This window comes from Corvus brachyrhynchos, unplaced genomic scaffold, assembly GCF_000691975.1.
Source record: "Corvus brachyrhynchos isolate BGI_N302 unplaced genomic scaffold, ASM69197v1 scaffold140, whole genome shotgun sequence".
NCBI classification, from domain to species: domain Eukaryota; kingdom Metazoa; phylum Chordata; class Aves; order Passeriformes; family Corvidae; genus Corvus; species Corvus brachyrhynchos.
This window is the reverse complement of record NW_008235809.1, coordinates 601,574-620,012: the sequence shown is the minus strand read 5'-3', so window position 1 is coordinate 620,012 and position 18,439 is coordinate 601,574. Positions and strand designations below refer to the sequence as shown.

The window sequence follows — 18,439 nt, the reverse complement described above, 5'->3', positions numbered from 1 at the left end:
GGAAGAGCCAATCTCTAAACCGCAGGAAATCCAAAGAACATTAATGCCACCGAATAATTAGTAATTAATAAACATACATTAGTAAAAATGACTGATTTAAGCCTTAGCCACAGCACTGATGATAACTATCTTCCCAGAGCCAAAGCTCAGCAGGGTCAGGAAAATCTTAGCTTAGCTCAAAGAAAACCTACAACACTAGTTCATATTAGCTGACCTTTTTTGAGCCAGTCCTAACTTGATGTGCATTGCACTGGGAGAGGAGGTGAAAGGTCAGCACAAATTATGTATTTGGGACAAGAAAAATGAATTGTTTTTGCAGGCTGTAACAGGGAAGGGGAACTGAGTGAGAACTGAACTGCATGGCTCTGCAGCAGCCATGCTCCCTCCAACATGGGCTGCTTTGTAAGTCCAGTCTACCCCCTGCCTGACAGCCAAGGAGCAGGAGAGGACAGATGAGAATGAACTGGTGTGCAAGGAAGGCTGTTTAAGGTGGTGCAAGATGAATGGGAAGAACAAAGGAAACAAGAAAGCAGAGAAAGGCAAAGAGAGTTTGCTCTTTTCTGCAGCTCATCAGTTGCAAGAAGTAACAGATTCTACACAGGCAACTTCCAAGTCTCATTACCTTGACCTCTCACACTGTTGACTAAACAGGGCTTTTTCCTGCGCTGTTTGCACAACTCATGCACAGCACTGATCTACTCCAAGGAAGCTGTATTTATGTGTTTTGTGAAAACAGACGAATGCTGGTGATTGATTCTGTCTACAGTACAGCCTGGAGAGGGGAAAGCTCTAAGGAAACCTTGCTGCACCCTTTCACTACTTATAGGGGGATTACAAGAAAGATGGGGTCAGACATTTTAACAGAGCCTGGGACATGGAGTAATGGTTTTAAAGTGAAGGACAGCTGGCTGCGATCAGATACAAGGAAGAAATTTTTCACAATGAGACACTAGAATGGATTGCCCAGAGAGGTGGTGGATGCCCCGTCCCTGGAAACATTTAATGTCAGGTTGGATGGAGCTCTGAGTAACCTGGTCTAGTGGAAGATGTCCCTGCTGACTGCAGAGGGGCTGGACTAGATGGCCTGTAAAAGTCCCTTCCAATGCAAGCTGTTCATAATTCTGTGATAATTGACATTTCATTTATCACAACTATTTACTAGCTTTACAGGGAGAGCTGTGTGCAAAGTACTCATCTTGAAGACTTTGTTTTGATCAACAGGAAGTATCTTAACATTTTAAAATATTTATTACATTTCTTCAGTTAATGAAAAAATGAAACTCTTAATGCTTTATTTTTTTCTTTATGATTAATGGCCAAATCACCCTCAAGTCTTACATGTGAGCTATGAGCTCTTCACCTCCTTTCTTTATTGAAAGATCTGAATACTCGGTCCACACAGTTAGGCTCCTCACTTCCACTAACCCTCATTTCCAAACACAGGGAAAGGAAGGCAGTGACAGCTCCAGGGTGCAGTCCTGATTTACTTCAGAGTCAGCGGAAGGCACCTCTTTCACCGAGTTGAGATGTCCTCTGACACTTCCATACAGATCCTTTCTGTACCAAGTTAAGTCAAAAGCAACAGTTACTTATATTTGATTAAAGACTACATCAACAAGAGACTACCCCAGAAGACAGACTAATTAACTTTTCTGCGTATTTTCTCTCAAAAACCCTTGCAACATAATCTCTAGTGATGCCAGATAATTAGGTTTATTTGGATAAAAAAAGCAAATACGTTATGTCCGAGGCTTACCACTAAGCAGTTCAATCCAATTTTGTACTGTTTCAGGAGGCTGGGTCTCTTTTATGTGTTTCAGAGCTTCATCAAGCAAAACATCCCCTGTAGGAGCATCTGACTTGCAAATCACCTAAGAATGAACAAAACACAGTCAGTATTTTGACATAATTCAGTTATGACAAACATACTCACCATACTCACCTGTTATGAAAAGCGGAAGAATTTTTTTGAAAATAAGGAACTCTCTCTTAAGAATATGCAACTTTGAAAACGCAAACCTTTGTTGTTAAAAAAAAAATATCTGTGGCTTTAATTCAAAATACATTAAGTCTGAGGTTATCTGTAATTTAAATTAACCTTAATGGGCTAAAATTATAGTATTATGAACAAACTTAAAACCTAATTTTTTAGGGAAAATAACTCACTTATCCAGTCAGGTCTTTTGCTACCTCCCCAAAACAAAGTATGCTACACTAAGTTGGTCTCTGAATACAGTCTGTTTTACTGCTTCAAGTCAATTTATTTAAAATACTGAGTTAAACAATAAGGTTGCATCAAAAAAAAAAAAAAGCAGTGAAAAAGCACAAAAGCTACAATATATTAATGGATAAAAATAGGTTCATAACAACATCTGCAAGTTTTGCAGCTCTGAAGAACACACTGCCAGGTAACAATGTTTCATTTAATAACAGTTAAACCACACATATTAGCGAAAATACATACGTACTAATAAACCCCTAACATGCAACAATAAACGCAATTCCATTGTTATTTAATAACCTCTAAAATGATTTGAGTTCTTCACTCAGGAAAGCATGACAAAAAATTTATTCAGAGTAACATAATAAAACTTAAGAATTTGATTAACTGCTTGTTCACCAATATAAGTAGTTATAGAAACCATGTACAAATACAATTCTTTTCCTGGATAGAAAATCAGAGCATCAAATGAAAACCTACAGATTAAATTAGCTCGAGTCAGTATATTTAAATAAAATCTTTATTTACAGAAGAACTAATACAGTTGTTAATAATAGTAATAGTAGTTGTAGTTATTATTGTACCTGGCAATTTAAATAGTTTTACAAGATAGCACTTTATAAGCATCAGGTAAAAGGTAGCAGGCGATTGACAGAAAAATAAATTCATCAACACAATTCCACATATATACACACACACACATATATATATATATATATATATATATATATATATATATATATATATATATATATATATATATATATATATATATATATATATATATATATATATATATATATATATATATATATATATATATATATATATATATATATATATATATATATATATATATATATATATATATATATATATATATATATATATATATATATATATATATATATATATATATATATATATATATATATATATATATATATATATATATATATATATATATATATATATATATATATATATATATATACACACACCCCTATGAAAAGCAGGAAGTGAAAGCTCTTATTTTTCCTGACACTTCAGAGTAATCAGAAAGGTGTTCTGAAAATGTCCTCCTGAAATATATCCCAAGTTTTTTTCCGTTCCATAGTTCTAATAATCCTTACTACAAAAAATAGAGTCAATGCATTTTCATAAGACCTGTGATAACACTGAAATGAGCTGCAATGAGCTGAAGTTGATGTCCTACCATTGGGGTTAAAGTTAACTTCAAAAGATGATCCCCAGCTGGTGTGCAAAAGTGTACAAAACCTACAAGATTAAATTAAAATTGCTCAAGAGATCTTCGTGAGTACCTAGCAGATCATAGCTGGAATGGTATTCAGATGGTCTATATAAAGCACAGAAACTAAGATTTTCATAATAAATCGGCAAGAATGAACCAGTGCAAAATGCCAGGCTAAAAATAACAAAGTATATTTAGATCTAGAAAGTGAGATATTTTTAAAAAGAGGGTAAAAAAGCCAGTAGTGTAAGGTGTTTTGGGAGATATAGAAGATACCAGCTTAGTCTAGAAATACAGAAAACTTCAACAGGCAAATTAAAACACTCAGGGAGCTGCTGAACTGCATTCAGTACAGAATTTTAAGACTAAACATCTACCAGAGAAGGACTCACTATCTGTTACTCCATCAGGATTAGATGGTCTCTTGAGATACTGCCCAGGTCTCCATTTTGGGGAGATCACTCCAACATGAACTTCAGATATTTGGTCTTAAGAACACATCTGCACTTTAATCCAGACAATCCCTATTTGAAACTAAACACACAACAATACCTATTTATCTTTCTGATTTACAAGCTTTCACAGCATCACTCAAAACCTTTATTAACCCATATAATTATATTACAACTTTCAGCTTTGTATCAAGATCCTAAATTTTTGCAAGTGCCTGTTCTTTCATTATATAGGAGCATACTTCAAAATGAGATTTTAAGTTGCTAGATTGCAGCTACTAATAGTCACCTCTCAGATACTCCTTTAATAATTAGCCTAAACACACCCAACTTACTCATCTTCCTTTCTTTTAAAAACTGACATTCACACAGTATTTTAGTTTCTTTCAAGTGCCCCATGTTTAGTTTCACAGTAACCTCAGTCACACAGGATCGCTCCAGCCTGCTGCAGTTGGTACACGGTACTCACCATCCCACCTTAGCAGGCAAGATGCAAGATGGGAAATCATCTTTTTAACCTGATTTATTATTAAAAACAAACAGAGCAAACCTCACTGAAGAGATTACAAATGCTTTTAAGTTTAGGATATAAGTAAAGAGATTTAAGTTTAGGAAATAGCTTTCCTTGCTTATTTGTGCTTAAAATACTTTTTTCTACCACTGCAAAGAAGTCTAAGAATCTAGCATGAATACAACACAGCACAACAGTACCAGCCTAAACATACAGGTATTTAGAGGAAAGGAGCACAGAGGCCTCAATTCAACTCAGCAAGGATCCATAAGCTCTTGTGAAGCCACAGCGCACAGTGACTTTGTTCCCAAGTTTACCTGTCTCTCCAGCCAGCAATACCAAACTATTTTTCCACTTCTCTGCTATACTGAATATCCACAGCACTGTTTCTTCAGTCAAGATTATATTTTCCTTCAAATAAGCGTATGTTGGTTCACACTTCCATAATATTTCTCTCCCACTCCCCAGCACATGGAGACAGGCAACAGCAGAAGCCCAGCCACCTCTGAATCTTCACAGATCAGCTCTTCCTTGAAGAACTTAGTGATTGAATGCTTCTTGGCTAATGCTCTTCAGAGTGGGAAATCAGGTGGCTTTGGGATCGCATCAACTGAATCACCACAGAAGATTTAACACTCACAAGGGGGACTTTTCTCCTCTCTTTAACAGAGGGACTAAGGTAGCGAAGATCCTGGTTCTTCAGAGATGCTGGTCCTTAGCCTGATGGCAAAATAATTTTCTTTATTCCCATTTTTCCATGATTGATCAGGTACTAGATTTGCCTGATACTCATCTACTAAGGAAATTTCAATTATACAGAATATTTAATTTGCATTTTTCACAATGCAGCTCTGCAACTAAGCAAAGCTGAAGATTACGCACTTGTTGAGCTGATTTTTAAGTAAAAATTCAATCATGCATGAATTGCTCAGCATTGTAAGCAAAAAAATACTGAAGTAAATCTGAGAAGGATTTGTTGGGATTCCTTTTGCTTTTAATAATTCTATCAATTTGGTTTGCTCTCTGAGGCTGTAAGGCAATGTAGAGTACCATCTTTATTCTCAATAACCACTTGCAAACCTCAACATTCATTTACTTGTTTCTAATATCGATCCCAGTAGACAGAACTCCAAAATGATGCAACGATTACATACTCTTAAGCCAAATTTACAAGGATGTTGCAATGTGTAACACATCATATCCACTTACAAAGTTTCACTAAGGTCCATCAAATCCTTGTCTACTCTTTTCTCAGTCTCATTTGACTCTCTATGGCCTTCAACCATGGATTAATGCATCTTGATCCATTCTGAAGTGTAAAATATTATCACAGAGATCAACCTGATTTAAGGCTTTAAGTAAAAATCATTGTAGCTATTGTTTTTTAAGTTAATTATATGATCAAAGCCACAGTTAGCTGGTTATAAATCTCTGCTACTGCCTGAAAAACTACCCGAAAAAGTTCTACCCCCTTCCTGTCCTCACCTTACCTTACTTGTGCCCCACCAGATTACAAGATCAAGAGAGTGGTTCATGTAAAAACTAAACTGATCTAAGTAAATTAGTTTTCAGCCACCAAATCACAACCCTGGATGTATTAGACAGCTCTTCCCAATTATTAGACACAGTATTTATTTCACAGCCAAAGCTAAGGGTGTGGGGAGCAATGCCTGCAGAAGCATGACAAGGAGGACACTTGACAGAGTAGAGACACTTAAATCTGGCCAACTCAGGAACAAGACTGAAATTTAGCGTTAATGGAAAACTTCAAATAAGGTGCCACAACACGAGTCATTAACAAGAATGATTTCTAAATTGATGGACGTGGTGTAGTTAGGGATTTTGTTTGCAGGAAAGTACTTAAGCAGAAAACAACCTCCATTTAAATTTTAAATTAATGCCTATTTTTATAGAACCCTCCTGCCCGAAAACAGAAAAGTATCTCAAATGCCTTACAACAGCAGAAAAAGAAAACCTCTAAATTGCGCAGCTTTTAGATGACCTTAAACAAACACATCTACACAATCCCAAAACCACATGATAAAATTTAACAATAAACACCCGACCACAAACAAAGAAAAACCAAACACAACCCACACCAATAATTCTGCTTGTATTTTTTAGTGGAGACACACAGAGGTTATTTTTCCACTTTCCGAAAAAGCCCAGCAACCTCACAGTTAATATTTCAAGTACACAGAGCTGACAAGGTTTTCACAGAATGAAAATAACTCCTGACTGAATGCCTAAGACGAACACTACTGAATGCCTAAGAAGCCAAAAGCTCTGGAGGAAAAAAAAAGTGCGAACTAATCAATGCTGAATATGCTTAAATGAGGCTAAAAGAAGTAAGGGGCTGCTTGTCAGAACAGAGGTTCGATTTTTCTGAAGTGAAGGATGCTGGGAGGAGGTTGGGGAATTCACAAGCTTTCCTTAAAATTCAGCAAATATTGACAGGGAAATGTGCCATAAGAGAATTTATTTGTGGTGGACAGACAACATTTGACCAGGTTTTCAATAAGCTTATTGTACAAGTATCCTCTATTGCTGATGAAGTAAAAATTCTTCCAAGAGTGTGACTTTGCACATTTTGTACAAATGAAAAATTCAGTGGTTAAAGTAAAAAATAAAGGCCTCAAATCTTCAGCCTAATTCTATAAAGGACCTTAGACATGTGGCCATCTTGAAGGTCAGAGAGCATAACCAATTTTAACAAACCAGCCTCATGCATGAACTAGATAGATCTGTGTTCTCATGGGCCCCAAATAAAAGGATGGTTTCCTTCCCATGTACTGCAAGCACAAACTGCAGCATTGTGTACACCAGAAGTAAACTGGTGGCTTGCAGGACACATCTGGCATCTGGCAGTTATCCATTCCTTTTAGCCTCAGCCCACATCCCACTGGCATTGCAAAAGCCTTTGGCAGATTACAGCTGGTGCCACTGGCAGTAACTGCTGCCACTGCATCCTGGCCAGAGCCACTGCCAACGGTTGGTGCAAGGCTCCCAACAGTACCAGCAAAACATCCAAAGAACAAACAGAACAAGTACCAGAGATCTTCCAAGGCACTTCATCTCACCACTGAAACACTTTTTACCTTTGCACATCCACTTTATGTCATTACTCAGAATCATCACATAAAGAAAAAAAACCCCATTCCTTTTCTTAGAAGCAGTTGTAATTTACAGCTCCTATATTGTGTGGAGCATGACAAGTAAAGGTGATCATTTTCCTGCACTTACCTTTCTTGTTAGCAGACTTTTGCGCCTCATTCCACAGGCCTCCAGCTGGAGACGCCCCCGCAATGCCAATTCAATTAACATACAGCCACGCAAACCCGAGGAGATGCAATCGTTCCAGAACGATGTGTAACCCTGTGAAGAATGGAAAACAGTAAGATATGTCCATCTCTGTCTGAAAGTGAACAGAAAAAAGGCCTTGCCACATTCTCTAAGCAGTTCTCCTGCTTTCATACTTTTGAAGTGGCATCACTAGTCACTATCATTCCTGCCCTGAAAACATGAAAGAGAAACAGTATCGTCCTCTATTAGTTTTGACACTCAGTCTCTGCCTTTAGAAGAACGGGGAATCCTCAGGAAAATGATACAGAGTGAAAGCAGGCAACACCAAGAATGGTGAGGTATAAAGTGTAGTTTTATACATAGTCAAAATAAACATACGACATTTTTAAGACATCAAGCTTTTGGCATTGCTGACATCACACAGCCTTCTGAGTGACTGAGAAACATTAACATGATTTTACATGCATAAACAGCATGGCACTGATAAAGCAATAATAACCTGAAAACGGATATTAAGTTAACTATGGAGTATACTGGAAAACAGGAATGTGGCAATCAGCACAAATCACAGAACAGATTATTTTGACTCAGACAGTGTAAACTAAAAGACAAAAGCTTTCAAAAATATTTGGAACAGCTACCATTTTGCCATTTAAATCCTTTGAAAACATATATTTTTACAGCTTGAAGCATCTAGTTCTTATACAAACTGCAAAGCTGCAAACCACATTTATTTTACAAACCACACCACACCTACCATGATTTATCTCTATTTCTGCATTGATAGCTGTCTGCTTAAACGGCAGAACAGATCACTTGACCCAACCCATTTACTCATCAGTATCTAGAAACACAACTATTGGCTTCTGTATTCCATTGTTCAAAAGTTAGGATCAAAAAAACCTTACAAAAAGAATTCTCTTTTACCTATGGAGTAGCCAACAGTGTTCTTGCATACTTTAAAATGTTTGAGTATCTAAGACAAAGCAAAATCATTGAGAAATATTCCGTCTTTTGAGAAATGTCCGCAGAAATGTTTGATATGATTCATAAAGATATTTCTAAATTCCTCTAATGAAGCACTTCTGAAAATACTGACTTTGGGATACTTTACAGAAAGGTGCTCTACACAGGACAAGGCAGGGCGGAAGAGAGCTCTGCTTCTCATAAATTTGTCTTAACCAATAACCAAGACTAGCTTAAATCAAGAGCAAGTCAATTTTACTCTTTTTGCAGACAAAAGCTGCCAATATATAAAGATACAATGCCCATATCCTAAGTCCACTAAATTTAAAAACCAGTCTCTAACTAACGCCATCAAGTACAGATTTCCAGGAATGTGAGACTATTTCCTTCAATTTTGCACTTAGCTATTTTCAAGAGCTGTGTTATATAGATGACCAATACTTCCAAAAAGTCTACAAAAGCCCTGAATCTCTAAGGCAATTACCAAAATAGGTCCCATATATTTATTTAAAACACCATAAATGTAAGTTTGGAAAGGCATTTGAGAAGTTATCTAATCAGCCTTCTACTCTAGAGTTGACACTTTGCAAGTATCAGCTACTCTTAGGATGCCATTCGGTAGTTAGGAGTATGGCTGGCACCAGCTTTTCTTTGTCAAATAACAGACATGATAAGGTTCAGTATTTGCTTGAGCAGGAAGAGATATGACTACCATATTCTATCTCCAATCAGTCTCTTTACATAATAATTTCTGAAGTCAGACAATATATACACAAACTAAAAATCTACTGCACAAGCTCACAGGCACAATGTATTTGCACTTCTTTATATTCACAGAAAGTTCCATATTATTACACAAACAATTAAAGTGCTGATGCTTTTTCCCCTTCTCAGTAATGAAAGCTGAATTTATTTTTTATATTACTATTTTTCAGTGAAGTGACATTAACTACACCACTCCCAGCACCAATTACCAGATGTAAATTCCTCTGTTCCAGTAGTTAACATGGATGGCCATAGGCTGAGGATTGCAGAGAAATAAGGGCTCGTAAGATAATTCAGGTCGAAAGTGACCACTGGAGTCTCTAGTCCAACCTCCTGCTGCAAGCAGATTCAGTTACAAAGTCAGGTCAAATTGCTCAGGGTTCTATTCAAGCATGTCTCAAAAACCTCCAAGGATGGAGACTGCACACCCACCTAACAGCTTTTAACCAAGTGATCCTGAAAGACAGCTCAAAAAGATTATATCCTTCATAAATGGAGCTGCTTGCTCTGGTGGGTCAGAAGACATTAAAATCATGAGACTGTGCACTGTGTCACAATCTTCTTATTTTTTTTCTGCCCCCCAGGCTCAGAGTTCACAGGCAATCCTCTAGAGAAGGAATGTTATATTTCCATACACAGAAAGTGCACAGCTATTAACAGTTAAGAAAGAGATTCTTTTCAATCCATTAAACTGATCTTTCCTGATTATTCAGGTAGATGAACTAGTTGATTTTGACACCTACTGCAAAGATATCAGACAATCGAAGGAACCTTCACAGAATATTGGTTTAGCACACAACAGTCTAACTAAATCATCCTTTAAATTAACTCAAACTTCCTGGAGTAACTAAAACTGAATGGAAGACACTTATCTTCGACACTCCAAACACCCTCTTGACACCTACTTTAAATGGCATACAGCATAACTAGAAAAGGTGCACAGAAGAGAAACAAAGGGGTGGACATTAATAATATACAGAGAGGTGGAATGGCAATATAGAATAATACACTATTTATAAAGGAAACAAGGGCTAAAAGGTGATAAACAAAGCTAGCTGATCGGTTAGGAGTCAGTAGCCAACTTCTTTTCTGTTTTTCCATTAAGTTGTTTTAACAGGAAGGCAAAAGTTTTTTAACAATCCTTTAAAAAACAAGATTAATAATGAAGTTTGACAGACAGCAATGGATCTGTAAACCACATGTGGACCAGGATGAAGTCAATGTACACTGGGGGAATTGTCATCCTGAGCCCACCCTCTCCCTGAATGTGCACTGGCCACTGCTCATTACAGCACGTGGGAATGAGACAGGGAAATGGTTTTAAAAACTGTTCAGTTATTCCAAATTGCTAGCAGTCTGAAAACCCTTGACTGAAGATCAAACACCACTATTTAGAAATGCAACTAACTGCACTATTTAATGCTCTTAAACAGCACTAATTTTCTCACAAATACAACACCAAGTATTTTTACATCACCTGTCTTCCTGCAAGTCTTATAGTTTTATAAACTTTCTAACTCAAAGAAATACTTATTTCATTAAAGTTGCTAAGCAGCAGGGGGGAAGACATACAAAGCAGGAGATTATTTTTATCTGACAGCAATCACACTAGAATAGCACTTTAAGCTATGAATAGCTTGCAAGACAAAATTTTAAATCTACACTGACTCAAAGATCAAAAAACTGTTTACAACTGTCATGTTTATTTACACAAACACAGCACAAAAGCATTTTTCATCAGACGTGACCTAGAAACTTTCAGCTAAAAACTAGTTTTGCTAGACAAGCATAAAGGGAAATAAGAATAAAGTTTACACCAAATACTTGTTACCATATTAACTTTGAAAGCTCAGACTTTCCACCCAGGTATGGCAAAGCAAAGACCTAAGATTCTCTTTCCGCTTTAATAATAAGTTATTCAAAATCCATGTTCATTAGGCCATTTCTTTCCCACCAGCTATGGGATTTATTCACTTTCTCTTATTCCCTTCCCTTTTACCTGACTTCCAGCTCACACAGGTATTCCTGTTCAGTTATTCATTAATCACCTGAAACTCCCTATTAAATAGTCCATTGTATAACAAAGGCCAATTACGTAAACTACCCTACTTTCTACTTCCTGCTTCTACTTAGTCTCTTTAGAGCCACAAATTTACTTGAGAGATTTTAAAATTTGAAAAGTTGTTTGTAAATTTTTTTTTCTTTAAAAGGCTAACACCTTATCTCTGATCCAACAGGGCACTGCAGCCATGACCACTGTAACTTCACAAGTATGTCAAAAAATCAGTGTGAGAAGACTAACGTGATCAGATGTGCCTGAAGGTATTTGGTGCCAAGTATGTTAGTGACTTCTACATAATAAAGGCTGCTTTAAGACTTGCAAAAAACTTCAAAATCATTTCACTTAAGCACGAAACAGCCAGCCTTCACAGAGCAGTGACTCACCGTTACGTCTCACATTGCTACTACTCAGCTTCCAGGCTACTGTCACACTAGCTCTATTTGAAACAAACAAACAAAAAATAACTAAAAAAATCTAACAAACAGAAAGACCACACTGAACGAACATCACTATTTTCTGTATCCCAAGTGCAATTTAGAGGTACCCAGCAGTAACAGTGCAAAAAATGCAATTAAGTTGTAGATGTAATTTTACTTTTATACATACAGAGAAGTAACCCCTAATGGATTGCAAAGTTGAATAAAAAAAAAAGGGGAAAAAAACCCAACAACTTTCTAAATAAAATATAGAACAAAAGACTCACAAAATACCGGGTAACCTTTTACTCAAGAATACTTTGTTTCATATGTCAGAGTTGCTAACAGTTGCTCTTCCCACTACAGAAATACACATTCTCTCTCCACTTCTTCAGTTAACTCAGAATAGGTGAACAGCAGTTCTACTACACCTGGCACAGACAAGAAAGGAGAAGGCAGAGTAAAAAAATCCATTAAAATTACCTCAGATTCAAGAGAAAGGAAAGAAAAATGCTTGCAGAGTTACAGCCCTGAGGCGTCAAAATACAAACACGGTAATATAAATAAATACGATGTGTTTAACTCACATGGTTAAGGGCACCTGTTTACAGAACACAGACTGTAGCTGCCAATGCATTATAATCCAAAGAGTCTCAAGCTACTGCAATTACTCTGCAGACCACAGAGCCATTGCAAATGGCAATCAGCTTCATGCATCTTTTAAAAAAGCATCATAAACTCATGTAATGGTCTGCGAAGGTAACTCATGGGTTACAGCTGCCTACTCACCAAAAAATTTCAGTGTTTTTTTATTTTAGCACAACAGGCCCCTCAGGCCCATCCTGAGATCCACACAGACTCATATTCAGTATCACAGGTCAGTGTTAGGTCAAAGTTTTGGCCGACTCAGACTCAATTTACATTTATGAAGAACCACAACAGAAGTTTCTCTGGGATAATGCACATAACACTGCCCAGTCTATGCTTCTCTTAGTAAAAGCCTTTTCATTTTACATTCAAACTTAATAGTACTCCTTAGACCCTCACCTAGCAACTTCTACTTAAACATAAAACTAAAACATCCATGGTAAACAAATAAACCGAACAACTGAAGGGAACCTTCTAAAGGAGAAACATCATTGCAGCTACCCAAACCCCTGAATTCCTGTTCTCAGGAAATTCCAAATTTTTCTTTTATGAAAGACACAAAAAAAGGACTTTGAAATTTGGTAAATTTCTGAAACTTTGTGTACAGACAAAATAAATAAAATGTTGGTTAAACTCTTTCCAGACATGGCAGCTCAATCAGAAGGGAAGATGGCCAACTAACAGAAAGCAGAAATGAACAATTACAGCTTCTGAGGAGTTCAGAAGTCCCAGCTCCAAGGTATTACACCTTACAGTCTAGTCAGAAGACATCAAATCCTTAGTTTCAGGGTTTATCAGCTAGGAGGTACAATCCAGGTTCAAGAAAGCTTTCACATTAGCAAACAGTAAATTCTGAATTTACAGCTACCCTGTTCTCTATCAGAATACTATTTCAGACAAAAAAATGCAACAAGTTCTACCTGGATGATGAAAGATAAGAAAAATTAGACTTCCCAAACTCACTGGAGTTTGCTGTTACTTTCATTACTTCTGCATAGATGGCCTTCAAACATTCTGTTGAGCAATATAAAAGCTCTGAGACACAAGAGCTACTGGTTTGTTTATATACAAACAAGTGTTGAGCTTTCCCAAACAGGGGTTTCTTCCTTGCTATCTATTCTTTCCAACATATGGCAGACTATTTTCATGGTATGTTCTCTGAGATCACAGATGACAAACATACTGGAAAATATCCCATGCTTGCTGGGATCAGGGGAAGTTACTGAGGACAATTATCTCCAGGTCCACTTAGGGACCCTCACCAAATACACACGCCAGAATAATAAATATACAGTTTGGAGACACATAGAACACACGACGTTCAGTTCTACTCCTCAGATGAGGATAAGAGGAAACAGTTGTCAAGACATGTAAGTCTGAGATACACTAACTAAAATGGAATTTGAACTAGGAAAAAAAAACTTTTCAAAGTCAGTTCAGGTCATCTGTAGGACTGGACAAGGTAAATTGAGTTATCAGCTGGTATAAATTTTATATGAGCTGCTTTTCATGTTGAATAGCACAATTAGCAAAGAGTCTACCTACATCTAGCATTTACACAGCAGTGTCATGGAGGGAAAATGTACCTGCATGCTCACTGTGTGTAGTTAATTCTGAGAAAGACTCATGTTCTATACATACATAAACTCAGATTTCTTTTCTTAGAGGCACTAAAAGTGGCAAAGAGAAACACCAAGGGAAAAACAGCAGGAAAAGAAACAGGACAAAATGATACCCTAGTGTTCAACTACCTTCCCAGCACAAGCAACTCTTGTGAATCACTACTTTTTATCTTGGAGAGATTCATTTCAGTTTTACTGACCCTTCAAGTCAGTATCACCACATCTCATTTTAACCTTGCACAAAACCTTGCAATTTGGAACTGGAGATGGTATGTCCTCCAACATATCTTCACTTTTAGCTGTTTGAGGACTAAACCCAAGGAAGTAGTCCAAAGCCTGAACTGCTGCTGAAGACAAAGTATTTCTTCAGTCCAGGAAAGCACATTGCTGTTCTCTCTCCTGAGCCCACAGCAGCATTTGTGAAGTCATCCAGATGAGAAAGTGGTCTTTCTGAGAGCTAATGGCCAGTTTACTCACCTGATTCACCATGCAGGTGAACAAATTTCAGAGACAGCATGGGAAAGGGAAGGAATGTGCTTGGGACAGACAGCAACATGTAACAGCATCTCATTCAGTGACAACCCACACTTCCATAGATAAACTGCATGCAAATCCTGAACAGTTTTTATAACCTGAATAGTTTCAGTTAGAACTTAGTCTTCGGGACAAAGAACACTATCAGGATACGTGTACTAAAGCCATTCATGACTAAAATCTGCTCAGAAAATACAAAAAGCATAAAGCTTAAGGTATCACGCACTATTCATCATTACCTTCAGCTCCCCGTTTTGGACTTCAGCAATGACTACCCTGATTATCATGAATTGGAAGTTATATTATTTAAATATGACAAGACAGCAATAGCATCCCTTTTCAATTCTCTGAAGCAACAGCAAGTTCTTTCAGAGGCACCTACTAGCCTATTATTAGCCAACACAAAGCACAGAGAGAACATAATAATATAAAATCATCATCTGTCACCCATTTAAAACCTACTGCAAAAGACAAGCAGAGACAATTTATCTTGAAATACAGGCTGTAGAAAGTTGTATTTCATAACGGACTGAATCACAATTGTGACAGAAATGTCACTTTTTTAGTCAAGGAGTTCCTCCCTGAAGTAGTAGTTTTGTGATCACAGAAAAACAGCTGGGGAGAAGAGAAAGTAAAGGATTAACAGCATACACTGTCCAGGTGCTCTGCAGCAGGTGAAAAGTTATTAGGAACTTTGGTCTGCCACAGTTTTCATGTCAGAGATGACTGCTTCCTTCCCCCTGTACCCTATCTCCAATGTGAGAATTGGTCACAAGAAACTTTACAACTTTAATCTGCTTCACAGATACGACTGCTCATGAAACAAACACTGCCTGAAAGTATTTTGATTTTAATGAAGAGTACTAGTGGAGTGAAAAGCATAGGCCTTTTTATTCCCCCAAAAGACAGCAACCATCTTAATACCTTTACGTAGTCTCTCTACAACTACTAATATTACTGTGAGTTTTTGAAAGCACTTACCTAAAGAATTTCTACAACACATCTTAAAACTGCTCCCAAATTCAAATAAGTGAAGTACAAAATATAAGCAGAACATATAGAGAAAGGGTAACAAAACTACTTGGTTTATTATAAATAACGTTTTAGCATAGAATTTAAATTCATTCTGTTGACCCAAAAGCCTAATTTTAAGAATTCCAAATGCATCTATTACCAGCACTCTTCTACAACAGAAACACTGCATCCTCTTGGATTAAACGGAGATACCAGCTGACAGCACTAGGAGAGGACAAGGAACAGTATGGAACATTGTCTCCTAACACCTGCACATGATTCTGTTGTTCCTGTCCTTCCTAGTTGAAGGTGAAACTGCTGATTGGAACTGCTGATTGCAGAAACAGAAACTGTCTGATATTGTTGCATGTAAGAAACCTCTTCTTCATGATAACACAACTACAAGCAGTAATCTCAGGCAAATCAAAGTCAGTAACTGAGCTACTGGGAAATAAAATTAAGCATTAAGTTTACGGATTCTTTAGATATGAAAACTCTTAAAAGTTAGTAATTTATTTAGGAACATCATCGTTCTACAAGGAACAACTAATACACTTTTGCATGGGGTAGGAGTCAGCAAGAGTGATGCCATAGATGCTTGATTTAACGCTTAGTGTGTTTTATAAAGCATTTGTACAACAAATCTGACACCGGACTTTTTCAGTCAAAAAATTCAATTACATTATTTTTAGATTATTTTTAGATTATCCCTTAGAAGAGAAGGCTTAAGGGTACTTTCAGTCATGTCAGTGAAGGTAGAGGAAAGCCAGCACAAGGTGTATTTGAAAGGCAGCCTTTTCACAAATGAATTTTCACTGAGATCAAATCCCAAAACCAGATGCTGAAAATGAGTTCAGAGTTCAAACCCGGAGTCTGGCTCCTGCTACTTTTCTCACTTGTCCTTAGGAGTGACGACTAAAAAAATCATTACTATAGGGTATTGCATAAAGCAGTCTTTAATAATGAACTCCAAAAAAAAAAAAAAAAAAAAAAAAGAAAAAAATGAAGTATTTTTTTCCAGCATGCTGTTACAAGAAGCTTCACAACGTAATAGCAGGCAAACTGGTCTTGGAAGAATGAACACAAAATTCAAGAAAGTCCACAAACTTTTCCAAGTTCCCAATAACAAACAGAAATGCTGGTCACTACTAGAACTTCTCTTCTGCAGCCAGCCAGCATTTGTTCCACCTCAGCTAGATCCTTATACAGACTTCTGTGACTCTCTGATTCAGCTTCAGTAGCCTTGGACAGACTAAACAAATAAAGCACCTTGAAGTCTAGTGAGAACCAACTAAAAAGTCTTTCTGCCAGCCTAAGTAAACATATTTATAACAATGTGGGAAAAATGCAAACAACAGAAAACAATTACAGAAGACAAGAAAAAGGAAAACCTATTGCAACATTTATTGAAGACAGGCTGGAATGTCCAAAATTACTTTAATTCTCAAGGTAAAAGTAGACTGCTCTCACCATAGGTATCCCATATGAACTGATCCATTTTCATCTTCAGGGAACCAAAAAGATCTGTTCTTTTCTTTCCAGTGCAGGTTATTGTAATTTATATCAACCTGAACGTAAGCATAGTAACAGCACAGAAGCTGCAGCTGACAGTAAGCCTCAAACAAGACAAGTTGACATAGTCAAATTATGCATGTGCTTTAACGACCCAGAGATTCTCACTTTCTAATATACATTAAATATATGTATTTCATTTTACTAACTCTAATAGCTATCAACTTACTACCTTTAAGAAAATCTCATACTTCACAACGCTACAGTACTGCACAAAGCCAGATTTAAACATAAAACCAAATTCAGCTTCTCTGGCAGCATTCTTTGGCAAGTCCCAAATCAACTTCTTTTGGCAAGGAACTGTGTGGTTTTAGCCCAAATTGAAAATAAAATGTTCAGGGTTAGGGTGTCTTGCTTGAATAACTCTTCAATAATAGTTTCAATCTTTTTCCTTCTCAATGGACTTATCAGACAAGAGAGACAAAAAACCTCCACAATTCTGGAATACAAGAATGATGGTTAAGCTGAGAACACATTCAATTATTTTTCTTCATGCTTAGATTCCAAGACAACAAGCAATCCTGAAACACAAAACTGAATTTTGGTTCAGACAGCAACATGATTCAATAAAATTCATAATTATTAGCAAATTACTAAAAGACAAACCATCTACTGTCTATCATTGTTGGGGTTTTTAGTTTAGTCTTAGGTTTTTTTTCCTGTTAAAGGAATTTTCTCCCATATGCATGTTACTAGGAGACAAATAGCTGTACTTAAGAAAGACAAAAAGGGAAGTGGGGCGGGCCTGGCTACTCTTTTGTCTACACCTGGGTGTGGGGTCAGTTCGCTCTGAGCGTCCAGAGAGAGAAGCTGCAGAGAAAGGAGCTGCTGCTTCTTTCTTTTTGGCCGTTCTTTCTTCCTGCTGGAAACAACGCCGGGACCCCAAAAGCCGCTTTCCCTGCCCTGCTGGAGACCGAGCTGTGGCTGCCCTGCTCCGCTGCTGCTTTGAGCTTTCGCTACGCTGTAGCCCTGCTCGCCCTGCCTGCCTGGGCCTCCGTGGTTTTTTTCCATCTGGATACATCTCGTCTGCCACCCGGGATTTGCGTTCGTCCCTGCCATTCCAGCCTGCTGTTCCTGAGAGCCCGGGATCAACTGCCCAGC

General features: G+C 37.2%; 1 protein-coding gene across 1 annotated transcript in view; it reads right to left on the bottom strand.

Annotated features, from left to right (window-relative positions):
- The window catches only part of GOLPH3 (golgi phosphoprotein 3), a 40,204-nt gene that overhangs the window by 5,494 nt on the left and 16,271 nt on the right, over nt 1-18,439 (bottom strand). The window contains exons 2-3 of the mRNA XM_017727363.1: nt 7,680-7,811; nt 1,757-1,871 (exon numbers count right to left, since the gene is read on the bottom strand). Of these exons, the coding sequence (XP_017582852.1) occupies nt 1,757-1,871; nt 7,680-7,811 (247 nt within the window). The remainder of the gene's footprint in view (nt 1-1,756; nt 1,872-7,679; nt 7,812-18,439) is intronic.